The sequence below is a fragment of the Siphateles boraxobius genome, unplaced genomic scaffold, assembly GCF_051911475.1.
Source record: "Siphateles boraxobius isolate OS27281-9 unplaced genomic scaffold, OSU_SipBor_1 13, whole genome shotgun sequence".
In the NCBI taxonomy this organism is placed as follows: domain Eukaryota; kingdom Metazoa; phylum Chordata; class Actinopteri; order Cypriniformes; family Leuciscidae; genus Siphateles; species Siphateles boraxobius.
In genome coordinates, this window is record NW_027508733.1 from 11,712,599 (window position 1) to 11,726,200 (window position 13,602).

At 34.4% G+C, this 13,602-nt stretch overlaps 2 protein-coding genes across 2 annotated transcripts; both read left to right on the forward strand.

Moving 5' to 3' along the window:
* LOC143735462 (uncharacterized) lies at positions 1-5,290 on the forward strand. Its single transcript, XM_077225647.1, has 4 exons — positions 1-228; positions 465-782; positions 1,706-2,002; positions 5,095-5,290. Exons 1-4 carry the CDS (start codon positions 168-170, stop codon positions 5,250-5,252), a joined length of 834 nt encoding a protein of 277 aa, XP_077081762.1. The 5' UTR covers positions 1-167; the 3' UTR covers positions 5,253-5,290.
* Positions 5,291-7,101: 1,811 nt separating this feature from the next.
* LOC143736331 (CD48 antigen-like) lies at positions 7,102-8,840 on the forward strand. Its single transcript, XM_077227072.1, has 4 exons — positions 7,102-7,159; positions 7,428-7,769; positions 8,218-8,502; positions 8,788-8,840. Exons 1-4 carry the CDS (start codon positions 7,102-7,104, stop codon positions 8,838-8,840), a joined length of 738 nt encoding a protein of 245 aa, XP_077083187.1.
* Positions 8,841-13,602: the final 4,762 nt, after the last annotated feature.

Sequence of the window (13,602 nt, forward strand, 5' to 3'; positions counted from 1 at the left end):
ACACACAACAGACCAGCAGCACAATCCTTTCAGCTCTTCTGTTGCTGTATTACGAAACTTTCATCGTTTACTATGACATTTATGTTGTTGTTTTTTTTCATTTGTTTGTGTTTAAATGTAGCCTTTACAAAATTAGGAACTGTTGTTATTTGAAACCATTCAGCGAAATGCCAAAGAAAATATTTGAAGTGTTTATATTCTTCTGTTGGTGCTTATGGAGTCTGAGTGGTAAATCGTTCATTTTCAAGTTTTGTCAGACAGATATACTCTATGTTTGTTCATTTTGTTACTTTGTCATTTTTTTATGCATGACATCAAAGGGTTTAATTTATTGCCATTTTTGAAATATATATTGAAATTAGCTAAGAGTTGTTTTGCAATGACAAAATGACAAAAATCTGGTAAATCTTCAAATGTGGTAAACCTGAGTAAATTCTGAGTGAATATTTCTGTTTGTTTTTCAGGAGTGTTTGGTGTTGATGCAGTGAAGTCAGTGTCAGCGCCTGAGGGAGAATCTGTCACTCTAAACTCTGATACTGAAATACAGACAGATGATATGATAACCTGGAGAACTGTACACAACAACAATCTCATAGCTAAAATCAAAGAAAATAACTATAAGCCAGATTTTCCTGATGAGAGATTCAGAGACAGACTGAAGCTGGATGAGAAGACTGGATCTCTGACCATCATGAACATCAGAACCACAGACTCTGGACTTTATAGAGTAATCAGCAGCAGATCAAAGACACCGCTCTACACATTCAATCTTACCGTCTATGGTGAGTAGAGAATTACTACCATGTTTATTTATATATATATATATATATTTACTGCCATTCAAATATTTGGGATCGGTATTGGATTTTTTAATGTTTTTGAAAAGAAATCTCTTATTAGATAAAAAATAGTAAATATTACGACAATTTAAAACAACCATTTGAATTTTTAAATGTATTTTATTCCTGTGATCAAAGCTGACTTTTCTGCATCATTACTCCAGTGTCACCTGATCCTTCAGAATCATAATTTGATGCTCAGAAAACATTAATTATTATTATTATCAATGTTAAAACAGTTTTTAAATGAAAAAATAAAATAAAAATTCAGGCTTCTTTTATGAATAGAAAGTTCTATTTAATTTATTTGAAATAGAATCCTTTATAACATTATAAATGTGTTTACTGTAACTTTTGATCAATTTAATGAATCCTTGCTGAATAAACGTATTGATTTATTTTATCCTCCCCCAAATAGGTGACCCCCAACTTTTGAACTGTTGTGCATAATGTTACAGAATGTTTTACAATATTACTGTTTTTTGTATTTTTAATCAAATAAATGAAGCTTTGGTGAGCATAAGAGACATGTAAAAGCTTCTTAAAAATGATTAAAAAAGATTAAAAATCTTACCAATCCCAAACTTTTGAAAGCCAGTGTATGCGTGTTTGTGTGTGCGTGTGCAGGTTGGTCTTTTAAAAATGTATATTTGTCATGATTACTGAGAATATTATAAAATGATATAAAGACAATTCTGTGATGATAAAAAAAATATTTGTGCATTTATGCATTCTTATAATTACATATTTTAATAATATACATTTTATAACATTTGTTTCTCTGCTAAATTCATTCAATTTGAAATGTAATGAACTGACAAATATCACAGCACTCTATACTGAATTAGATTTATTCTGTTTTCAAGCTCGCCTGCCTGTTCCTGTCATCAGCCATTCTTCAAAAAAATCACCATCTTCACCATCATCATCATCATCATCAAATTGTTCACTGGTGTGTTCAGTGTTGAATGTGAGTGATGTGACTCTCTCCTGGTACGCAGGAATCAGTGTATTGTCCAGCATCAGTGTGTGTGATCTCAGCATCAGTCTCTCTCTACCTCTGGAGATTCAGTGTCTGGATGATTCCTACAGCTGTGTGCTCAACAATACCATCAGCAACCAGACCACACATCTCAAATCTCAACTCTGTGGGCCATGTTTAGGTACTGTTCACAACTGATTTAATTTCCACACATAATTATTTTAATTACCTTTAAAAAACCCTACTTTTTCTAACTCCCTCCTAGGCGGTTGTTGGTTTGATCTTCTCCGAAATATGCACACAGCAGCTAGGGATGGTGCTGGCAAAAATGTATCAAATGAATTTTTAGCTGTCAAAGCGTTGCAAAGATATAAGTTAATTGATTGGTCAGGCGACATTAAAATTATTTTTACACAAGTTGACCTATAGCTACTGAGCGCAATGTCCAAGCGTAACGAAATTTGACTCACAAATACAACAGGACATTATGTGTTGCGGGTGTGTGCAGACAGGCGAAGACAAAAGTTTACTTATAATCCAAACAGAAATACACACACACAGATATAAACGTGACCGAACGACGGTAAAGGAGAAACTTAAGTACTGCATACAAACAAGGTAATTAATGATATAGCTGATCCACATGAACAGACTGAATGACAGAATCCATGATGACCAATGAGTGGAGGGACAAAGGAGACTAAACAAACTAAAAAGTCCATGATAACTAAACAAACTTAACACAATGGTGACACTATGAGGACGCACACCAAATTTCGTAAAATTTTGAGAAATGGGGGCGCTACAAAAAAAAACATTATAACTGTTATATTATTTTATATCATGTACATTCACAAACTAAAATAAAGCCTTAAGCCCCTGTCTATAGCTATCAAACTGAAACGTATCTTATGCTGTGGTTTTAACATAAAAGTCCATTTTGAATCTTCAATGATAGGCCTAGTTAAACTCAACTGTAAGAATTGAGAAATTAGAAAATGCCAGGCAGTCTGGGAGGAACGACAACTCCCCGAGAAGACAAAGGACCTTTCTCGAAATTAACATACGACTCTCTCTTGAACAACTAGCATTCCCGAGTCAATCACCTCCCCTATGCCGTCTCTCTCACACGCTGAGATCACCAGATGTTTACCCAAAAATCTATATGGTTTAATGTGAATAATTATCATACAGTATTATACATGTTTGGAATCATTTGAAATGTCTCAGTGCGACTGGTACAAAGGTCTTATTCCCAAATAAGTAAACCAAAAGGTAATACAGTTTTTAGGAGTTTAGAGATAACTTGCACACAGAGGAGGGTGTCTTCCAGGCAAATAGTATCCGGCTGCCAAAAGGTGTGAACTCTGAATGCAAATTCATTGTTAGCAAATGTTTCCATGTGAAAAAAGTTTCTGTCTCGATCTGAGTACTTAAAGAAATGCAGCGAGAGGCTCAGGGCGATTTGTAATGAGATCGGCCCATTATGATGAAAGTCTTTCAGACACTCAGCATTATGTATTTCTTGAGTCAGGTACATCTTATATTCTTTATCTCTGAGCATTGATGTTATTGTATTGATTATCTTTGAACTGATTATGAAATTGGCATGATACATTTACCTGACATAATAAATTGTTAAATTTGAGTTTATTCGTAATTACTCTGAAATTATTTTCTCAAGTAGATTAAGTGAAGTCTTATGTTTCCGCAATTCTGCGTCCAGGGTTAAGTACATAGATCCCAGTTTAAATGGATTCTAGATTCCTGATTATTGCTTAATTTTAACTAAGTTGTTATGCAGTCACAAATAGGGGGCTAGATAAAAATACTATTAAGGCAATAGCAAGCGTTGAAGCACCATTATCTTAATGTAGCCTACTAGCCATAACCTCTGGTTATTGTTTGGGCTTTAACTAAGTTGTTTACGGGCAACTGTAGAGGGCTTTATGGGTACTTTTTAACAATAGCAAGCGTGTGCGGCGGCATTTTTGAACTGCTTTACCCATAACCTCTGGTTATCTATTAGACTGGCGAGATTGTGATCGTGAGGTCCGCGTAAACGGCTGGTGCGAGACTCTCTAAGGCTTAGAGAGTCTTTTAGAGTCTAAGCGACATAGATTCCTAATGAACGAGTAAAATATAATGTAAATAGTTAAATAGAACAATCAAATGTATTGTTAAACTATTATATAATTGACCGATAACCAATTGGCAATCTAACCTAAATTCGAATTCGTGATCAAATGGAGTCAGGTCAAAGCTTTAATGGAACTAAATTACTTTGCCACGCTGAAAGACAGTAACACGCAGAGATCTTCACCTGCTTATCGGAAACTGTCGTTGGACCGATTTATACGGGCTTACAATAGTTAGGATTTAATAAAAACAGGTTACCGCAACACACTGCTCAAAAAACACAACTGACTAAAAAATAAATCACTCCCTCTTACTGTTAGATTAAAAGGGAAGTAAAAAAAAATCATGTATAAAATGTTTACTGTCGTAAGTAATGTGATCATAACATGTGGTGTATGTGTGGAATCATATTTATTTCAACATTTAGATGAATCGCATCTCAGAAAGTCAAAGGGCAATTTCAAATGAACGTGAATATATCACGTTTAAGCTCAAAACTTTATTTATCTGAAGCATTTATCTCAAAACTTTTTTCATTTTTATAATGAATATCCTTATGCTTGCAGTTTAATACATGAGTGTTAAAAATGTGTATTATTGAGATCTAAAATATGTGAAAATTTAAAGATCTATTAGAATTTCACAGACTTCTGTATACACTAATTATAAAAAAAAAATATTCTGTCAGCTCACCATATACAAATAAAATAAACTAGATCAATGTTTCCATCGAATCTTATTGTGATAAATCAAATTTGTTTTGATAACATTTTTGCCAACAATGTCCCTAGCTGCTGTGTGCATATTTTGGTGATGATTGGACCAACAGCATAGGAGGAATTTGAAAAAGTAAAAAAATAAATAAAATAAAAATCTTCAAGACAGCTGAAAAAAAATGTATTGGCTAAAATGAAATTAGAGATCATTTGTCGAGCTTTTTCAAAGGTCAGGGTCAACCTTAAGGTCTTCTAGCCCTTAAGGTTCTAAAGTTATGATCCAAAATTATAACACGATTGAGACCATCCTGCTAAGTTTGGGGTCTCTGCGTTTTACAGCCCCTACTTTACCTACAGTGCTCAAACCCCTAAAGAACCATGTTTATATTTTAACATTGCTCATTTCTTCTCTCACAAGACTTTAACTGCTGGTGTGGTTTCACTGAAGCTGTGATCCGATTGGCTCTCTCTGCTCTGGTGGGCGTGGCTGCTGTTGCTGTTCTGGTTTATGAAGTCAGATCCAGAAGTCTTCAACAGAAGAAGAGAGAGCAAACGCCATCAAACTCTGATTACTGAGATGTTCTTAAAAGACTGTAGACATTATATTATAAAAATTTTAACAAATTCAGTTTCGATCAGTTGTGTTTGTATATCACTTTCCACAATACAAATCATTCTAAAGCAGATTTTCAACAGCATGCCTTACAATATAGACTGACTAATCAGAAAATCAAATGGTATAATTATTTTTTTATTTTATTTGATGTATTCTGGTGTATTTGTAATAATGTAAGATATATTGCAGGCTCTAAGATTCCCACACAGTGTTCAAATGATTTCTACACCTGTAGTTTTCTGAATAAAAGCTTTTATTGTTTATTACGCTTGCTGACAGATTGTTGGGGGTTACAAGATGAAGCTGATGGTTTTCAAAGTCTTTTGTCTTATTTTATTATTACAAAATAAAAGAGTATAGAAATATTATTGTCCCCGTTTCATCACTGTTGTATTAATGACACACAGAAAATGTGGTGACCTCACCATGTGGTGATGTTTTTAATATGAACACAGTCTTTAATTAGTGGGAATCATTACTTTTGACTATAACTACAGTATTACTCATGTTTGTTAGAATATTTTATTTTAAATTAGTTTTTCAGCTCCAGCCCTTGTGATCCACCTCCCAGAATGTTTCCGAGGTTTCCCTATTCAAAACACTTAGATGCTGATGAGTTGAAGCAGGTGTTTTAATTAGTGAGATGTCAAACACATTCTAGAAGGTGCAGAGCTGGAGTTGAGAAACACAGAATTGGTAGACATGTTTAAATGCTACTCAACTTTTAAAGATGTTTGTGCTTCCTTAATGGTATAAAACAATAAAACACTCAAAAGTGTTTCAGAAGTTGATGTGTCTTAAAGAAATTTTGCAATAATGTAGGATGAAGGTACTGGATAATGGAGGAATTGATACCAGGAGAGGGCATCCTACATATGTAGCTAATCTGTGATTTTCCCCAAACCAGTTAAGCACAAACCCGGCCCCAAGAGTTTTTTTTTTTTAATACATTATTGATTTTTATTATCATAATTCATGTATAAAACCCACAACAAACTTGCTTTTGAAAAATGTGTTTTTTTTATTGTTATGCCTCTTTTAGTGTCAATACATTCAAATGAGACAAATAACTCCAATCACTTAGATAATGACAGTAATTTTACATTTAAATCTTGTCTTTGGAAAGAATACCTTCTCATATAATCTTGTTGTTGTTAAAACATCCATCTATCCATTTTCTGGATAGTCCTTCTGGGGACCTTCTTGGTGTGAGGCCACAACAACTACTTAAAATAATCATAACTGGATGTCAATAATATGCAATTTCATAGCATGAAATATTCACAAACCCTTAAACGCAACAACCTCTTAAAATAGCCTACTGAATAGAATGAATGTAGCTAACTCTTATAAACGTAGTAGTGTGAACGGCTACATCGGACGCGAGCGACACATTATTGAATCCGTTGATGTCTACACTGGATTGGAAAACGCGACACAACTCCCCGACAGAAAACGGATGAACCGTTCTATTTCTGTTGTATTTCTTCTGCACTTCTTCGCGTGCAGTGTTGGCAGTTTCGAGCTTTTGCAGCACTGTAGACGTGGTGTTAGTGATTACTTCGTAAAAGTATTTACTAAAATAGGTCTATCGTCTGTGAAAAAAAAGCATCTGTAAAAGGAGGGAGGAGTTTAATCACACTAACTGTAGTGGAGTTTCAGAAAACCGCTCCATTAGCCTACAGACAGGCAGCCCTGTTAACTTCAGCTCATCCAACACGCTGAACGTTCAAATGTTTAATATAATATTTCTGTTGTGTTTAACTTTTCAAAATTAGGAACTGGTTTTATTTAAAACCGTTAAGCGAAATGTCAAAGAACATATTTGACATGTGTATTTTCTGTTCGTGCTTGTGGAGTCTGAGTGGTAAGTATTTGCTATGCCTTCGTTTGTGTTTATTATAAACGTAGCCTACACGGAGCTTTTCCCACCACCCATTTTCACGTTTTATTATTAGACTAATATAGGCTACTCAAATATCTTTGTTCATTATTATTATTTTCCATTTACATTAATCTAATGCACATTATTGAATTATACACTAAAATGAGTGAAGTGATATTTTGCAATGGCACACTTTTAAATTGTTTAAAATGGTGAAAACGCAAATTCTGTTAAACCTCCAAATTCTGAGTGAATATTTCTGTTTGTTGTTCAGGAGTGTTTGGTGTTGATGAAGTGAAGTCAGTGTCAGCGCCTGAGGGAGAATCTGTCACTCTAAACTCTGATACTGAAATACAGACAGATGATCTGATAACCTGGAGAACTGTACAGAACAACAATCTCATAGCTAAAATCAAAGAAAACAACAACAAGACAGATTTTCCTGATGAGAGATTCAGAGACAGACTGAAGCTGGATGAGAAGACTGGATCTCTGACCATCATGAACATCAGAACCACAGACTCTGGACTTTATAGAGTAACCAGCAGCAGATCAAAGACACCGCTCTACACATTCAATCTTACCGTCTATGGTGAGTAGAGAACTATAGATTTTAAGAAAATAAGCATCCTAATACTTTTTTAACTTGGAATAGTATATAAGACTCCTTGTCTTGCTAAGGTTAATTACATAGCTAGCATTTGTGCATCATAGACACAGAAACAGCTGAATACCATTTTCCTGCACATATACGTAATTTAACAATTACAACTTGATTGGAAATGAGGCATAATAAAAATAGTCAGTGATACTTCCGTGATTTACATCATGTCTCATAATGCACCACAAGGTCTATGGTGACAGTTTCATCTGCTTGATAAACAAGTAAACTAACTACATTATATTTTCTCTATCAGATTGTTTTAAAATGCTTTACTTTTGATCAGTCTTGGTTCCTCTCAATGTTTTTACTCATCTACTTAAATAAATACTGATATATCATTCATCCTCATTTATCTATGTTCTCTCATATTTTCCAGCTCGTCTGCCGGTTTCTGTCATCAGCAGAGACTGTTCATCATCATCATCTTCATCAAATTGTTCACTGCTGTGTTCAGTGTTGAATGTGAGTCATGTGACTCTCTCCTGGTACAAAGGAATGAGTGTATTGTCCAGCATCAGTGTGTATGATCTCAGCATCAGTCTCTCTCTACCTCTGGAGGTGGAATATCAGGATAAAAACACTTACAGCTGTGTACTGAACAATCCCATCAGCAACCAGACCACACATCTGGACATCAACACACTTTGTCAGCCATGTGCAGGTCTGTGGATATACATATACAATATATATATATATATATATATATATATATATATATATAGCCTATAAATAGCCTATATATACATTTATATACACATATACTGTATTTACTGAACTGATTTCTTAAGTTATATAGTGCTGATATTTCATATTCGTGTTTTTTATAGAGCATATTGACAGATTCGTTCATGTTAATGCTTAATTTTGTTTATAATTTTGTTTATTATAGACCCATCCTCATTGTATATAGTGCTGATCTCTGCTGCTGCATCTCTGTTGATTGTAGTTTCTGTCGGAATCTTCTGGATCTGCAGGAAAACAGACCAAGAGGGCAAGTAGAATTATTTTCTGCTGAAACATCTGGAAAAATACATGTTTTGAAGTAAGACATTATTGACACTGAATGAGTAAATATTGATATTTTTTAATTGTATGAGCAAGGCAAGGAAAGTTTATTTATATAACACATTTCACACACTATGGTAAGTGCTTTACACAGAAAGGAATTAAAATAATCACAAAATAAAAGCAAGGAAAGTTAAAAAAGTTATAAAATGAATTAAAAGGGTAAAAAGATGATATTAGATAAACAACTAATTTGGCAAAACACCGGTGTATCATATTTTTCACAGCTGCTTGTTTTACTGTGAGATTTCCCCATGTTGATTGTACTGTGTCTGTGGTGTTCTTTGGGCACGTCCAAGTAGAAAAAAATACAGTAGAAAAAAAAAATTGTCCTTAAAACTCTTTTGTGTAGGACAAATTTCTTATGAATTACATCCCAAGCCTCCATTGGTAATTCCAAACCATCATTTTATAGATAGTAACAGAGTAATTGATATTGCGTTAGGCTACTATAGAGAGAGGGGGACTGTTAAACCTGAATTGTCCCGCCGGCGGGCAACCCCCCCAGCAAAAAAAAATCATAATCAAATAGTTTGGGGATTGCCCCAATGAATGCCCACTTTAATGTTCTTAACCACTTCAGTACTCTGATCAGGCAGTAGTCATCATATCTTTTCCACCTTTTATTTATGTGCAGGATTTCACCATAGAAACATATTAACTATGCATTGGAGGTAGTTTCTGCAATAAACAAATTAACAGAAGTAAATAACTAAATGTTAAACATACATGCCCACATACTGTTGTGATAAACAGTAGCCTACATTACCAATTAAACAATTTCAACACCTCTCGCCAAGTGTGTTTAGCAGAATAAGAAACAAGCAAACAGAATATAACAGAGCATATAAACCACTTAAGGTACATTATACACCGTCCTCATTATGGTATTAAAGTATAATAAATATAAAATGTCTTATACAGATGCATAGACATAGCTAATCGAGGTATGGCCAATATTAGCAAGATCAGCCACGATGCTAGCGGCACTTTCATGTGCGTTTCACATGACAAACTAATATAGCCTACATAAAGATCGCTAAACAACCGCGACTTACAGGCTTAAATAATGTTAGAGATAATCTCAGCAGTATAAACATACAGTATCACAAATATAAAGTCAGGAAATAAACTCAATTCGTCAATAACTTTTGTCCTGCACTCAGAGAGGCTACACGGGTGGAAAAAATGCGTCATATTCTGACCGCTCTGTATGCGTAACGGAGAACGCGCGTCACTGGGGAGACCGGGTATGGTTGTAACACTTTTTTGCTTCAGTAACTATAACTCACTGAATTTTATAGCTAGAGTTCTCAAATTTTTATACAAAGTACCCACATTTGTTCACTACAAATGGCACCAATTCAATCCCCTACAAGAATATCACAGACCTCGTGAGTTGGTGTCAAATACATACTGTACCTTTGTTACAACCTACCCCAATACCGGGGTAGGTTGTAACACATGCTGGGGTAAGTTGTAACAATTACACAAAAGAAGCTAAAATGGATGCCACACAATATGATATGCTTCAAAAACAGGTTTATTGACATAAAAGAACAGTCTTACTCCCTCTCTAGAACAGACTGTCTGATTAACTTGTCTACTTGAACGAACTTACTTAACAGTATACTTGATAAACATTACAATTTCTAACAAAAAACAATATCTGTGTGTGTGTGTGTGTGTGTGTGTGTGTGTGTGTGTGTGTGTGTGTGTGTGTGTGTGTGTGTGTGTGTGTGTGTGTGTGTGTGTGTGTGTGTGTGGATTACATCAATTTGCTCCTGATCTTCAAAGTACAACGACACAAGCACTTGTTGGTGGAACAATAGTGAAAAAAGTCTCAAGCCACTTTGATTTCTTTTGGCCACCAATGATGGACTGTGCAGAGAAAATTGAAAATGACATTAAAACCATGCATGTATGTCTCTGTAAGTTGGTTATTTTGAAAGTCGTTAAAAAAAGATGGGTGTTTATAAGTTTAGAGAGAGATTTTCATGTTCTTATAGCTAAAGCAAACACACACCTTTATGAGATGAAAGTTAAAAATAATTTGGTAAAGACAGAGCATGATAAAACCCACATTAAGTGCACATACCCTACATTTTAGTCCAGACCAGTAAGCTATTTTAAGAAATGATGTTGTAAATAATCAAAATATTTGAGTGAGTGTGCAGTTCAACTCTTTACTTAGAGAGATTTACATACATGTATACATATATGCCTATTATAAATGTGTCTTTTGTGTGTTCACACCATAGACTGTAAAAAAACAAGTTCATATATTTCCAATATCTACTGTAATGTTGCTCCAGAAACCATGTGGAGTGTGTTTCAATGCAAGGAGTAAACAGGGTCTTACCAGAAGTGCTTAATTTTAAAGTGAGTAGAGAAGACTAGGAGCAGCTAAACATACACGTGGTTAGCTGAGTTTAAGCCAGATAGAACATAAACTTGACCGTCAAGAACTTTTTGTCTCTCGCAAGAACTTTTTGTCTCTCGAAATAAATTATAGACCCATCCATTGATAATTAGAAATTAATTGATATCTACCTATAAGCTAATCGTTTATAAATAATAAATGTTGCATCATTGCTAAACAATGTAACAATGTTAACATACAAATGACAGAATCTATAATTTTTTGTCAGATTTTCATTCTAACAATAAAAATCTTGATTATACGGTATTATTACTTTGTCTTCTGGGCAAGATTCATCTTCATAAAGACAGAACCATTCAATGATCCTGATTTAAGAATATTCTCCTCTGATATAAAGTCCCTTTTTTCTTCTTTTAAGAAAATGTCAAAACCTTTAAACTCAAAGGTTTCTAAAATAAATAATATCATTAAGTCTGTCGTAAAGAACCTTTAATTTTTAATATTGACAAAATGTAAAATTGTATTGATTTGTGTAGCCTCAATCTCTTTTGATGTCTCCCTTGTTATTTTTTTGTTTGCTTGTTTTCTCTTTCTCACTGTTAATGTCTTCTTTCATTTGCAATACAAAATAAATACATTTATTAATTTATATATAAAAAAAGATTATTTACTAACATAACTCAATTCCTGTCGCTGTACAGCAGGGGTCTCCAACCTTTTTTCATTTGAGAGCTACTTTTTAAAAATGAAAGTGGCCGAGAGCTTTATGTAATACAATAAATCTCTTAAATAATGTCTCATAACTCTCATATTGACAACTAAAAGAGTTTTTGTAGGCTTATATATGTCACCCTTAAATGTCAGTGAAAATAACTGAATTTTTTTATAGAAAATTGTACTTTGCATAATATACTGTAAAAACGCATAATTATAGTTTATTTTATAGTGCATCATAACTAGAGATGAAATGCCATTAAAATTTTATTTCATGATTAGTGACCAAAATGATCACGGTTATCTCAGAATCCTGTGCAAAAAGTAATAATACTACACAATAAAATCAATTCACCAAATTTTATGTCGAAAACCAGCAAATAAAATTAGCATCAATATGCACTTTTTGTTTACATAAATATTAAAATAATAACATTAAAAATGATGGCCAGATTTTAAAGGAGTGTCTTCCAACATATTATACTAACATCTACAAGTTCAAATAAAGTTGACAAAAAAGGTTTTATAAAAAGATAAACCTCACATATTTCAGCCTTTAAATAATTTTAATAAAAAGAATGAGTCAAAGATAAATTACTGACATTTACAATGGACATTAGCTTATGGGACATTTAATATTCAATAATATTATTGATCTGCCTTACTTAAGGTGGACGTTGACGCAATTTTCTTTTAGAAACAAACTTTGTTATATTATTTTCATGTTATCACTGTGAAGCTGCTTTGATACAATCTGTATTGTAAAAAGCGCTATATAAATAAAGGTGACTTGACTTGACTTATCTTTTATTCTTAATAGTAAAATTCGGTCTGATTTTCCCGTGACGTCTGTCGTTGCTATGCAACCATGCACTGTGCTCTCCACAACGACAAAGAAGTTTAAGTAGCTAATGGATTTCCACCACTGAAAAACGCTTTCTGTTGCTCTGCTACAAGATTTATTTACGGAGAAGAGAAAAATACCCGGAGTGTTTGGGTGCACCCCCATCCTTCATGTTGACTGAGCTTTCAATATTGTTACGGAAAGGGTGAAGCTGATTGGTTGGTTCTTGTCACATGACCTGCGGTGCGCTTGCGGCATTCTGAAAAGTTTTATATTTTTTCATCTCGCTGCGCCTGAAAAAAATGAGCGCTTCGCTTCAATTATGAGTGCGCTTGCCGCACGCCTACATTTGAAATAACAAACTTGAGCGCGCAAAAGACGCGATATGTGAACGGGCCCCTTGGCGAGCTACCAACAATCAGGCCACGAGCTACTGGTAGCTCGCGAGCGACGTGTTGGAGACCCCTGCTGTACAGCCTCCCCCTACTGGGAGGAACAACAGGGGCGTAAACCTGCCAGGGGCGTATATCTGCCGGCTCCAGGTCTGCAGCCTCCCCTTACTCTTAGTTTTAAGCCTCTGGCCCAAAAATCCTCCGATGACGCAAAATGACGATTTTTGCGTCATCGGAGGATTTTTCCCAGTCTAAAAATACATAAATCTCTCATATCAGGGGGATATGAGGGGGGGAAGCACGGTAATTCGAAAATAATACTGGTTTTCTACTGATACAAAGCTTAATGCTAAATCCTGAAGT

Coding starts and splice junctions, on each gene's coding strand:
- LOC143735462 (XM_077225647.1), top strand. CDS start 168: ATGCCAAAGAAAATATTTGAAGTGTTTATATTCTTCTGTTGGTGCTTA. Junction 783..1,705: donor ATTCAATCTTACCGTCTATG/GTGAGTAGAGAA, acceptor TCTGTTTTCAAG/CTCGCCTGCCTGTTCCTGTC. Junction 2,003..5,094: donor ACTCTGTGGGCCATGTTTAG/GTACTGTTCACA, acceptor TTCTCTCACAAG/ACTTTAACTGCTGGTGTGGT.
- LOC143736331 (XM_077227072.1), top strand. CDS start 7,102: ATGTCAAAGAACATATTTGACATGTGTATTTTCTGTTCGTGCTTGTGG. Junction 7,770..8,217: donor ATTCAATCTTACCGTCTATG/GTGAGTAGAGAA, acceptor CATATTTTCCAG/CTCGTCTGCCGGTTTCTGTC. Junction 8,503..8,787: donor ACTTTGTCAGCCATGTGCAG/GTCTGTGGATAT, acceptor TGTTGATTGTAG/TTTCTGTCGGAATCTTCTGG.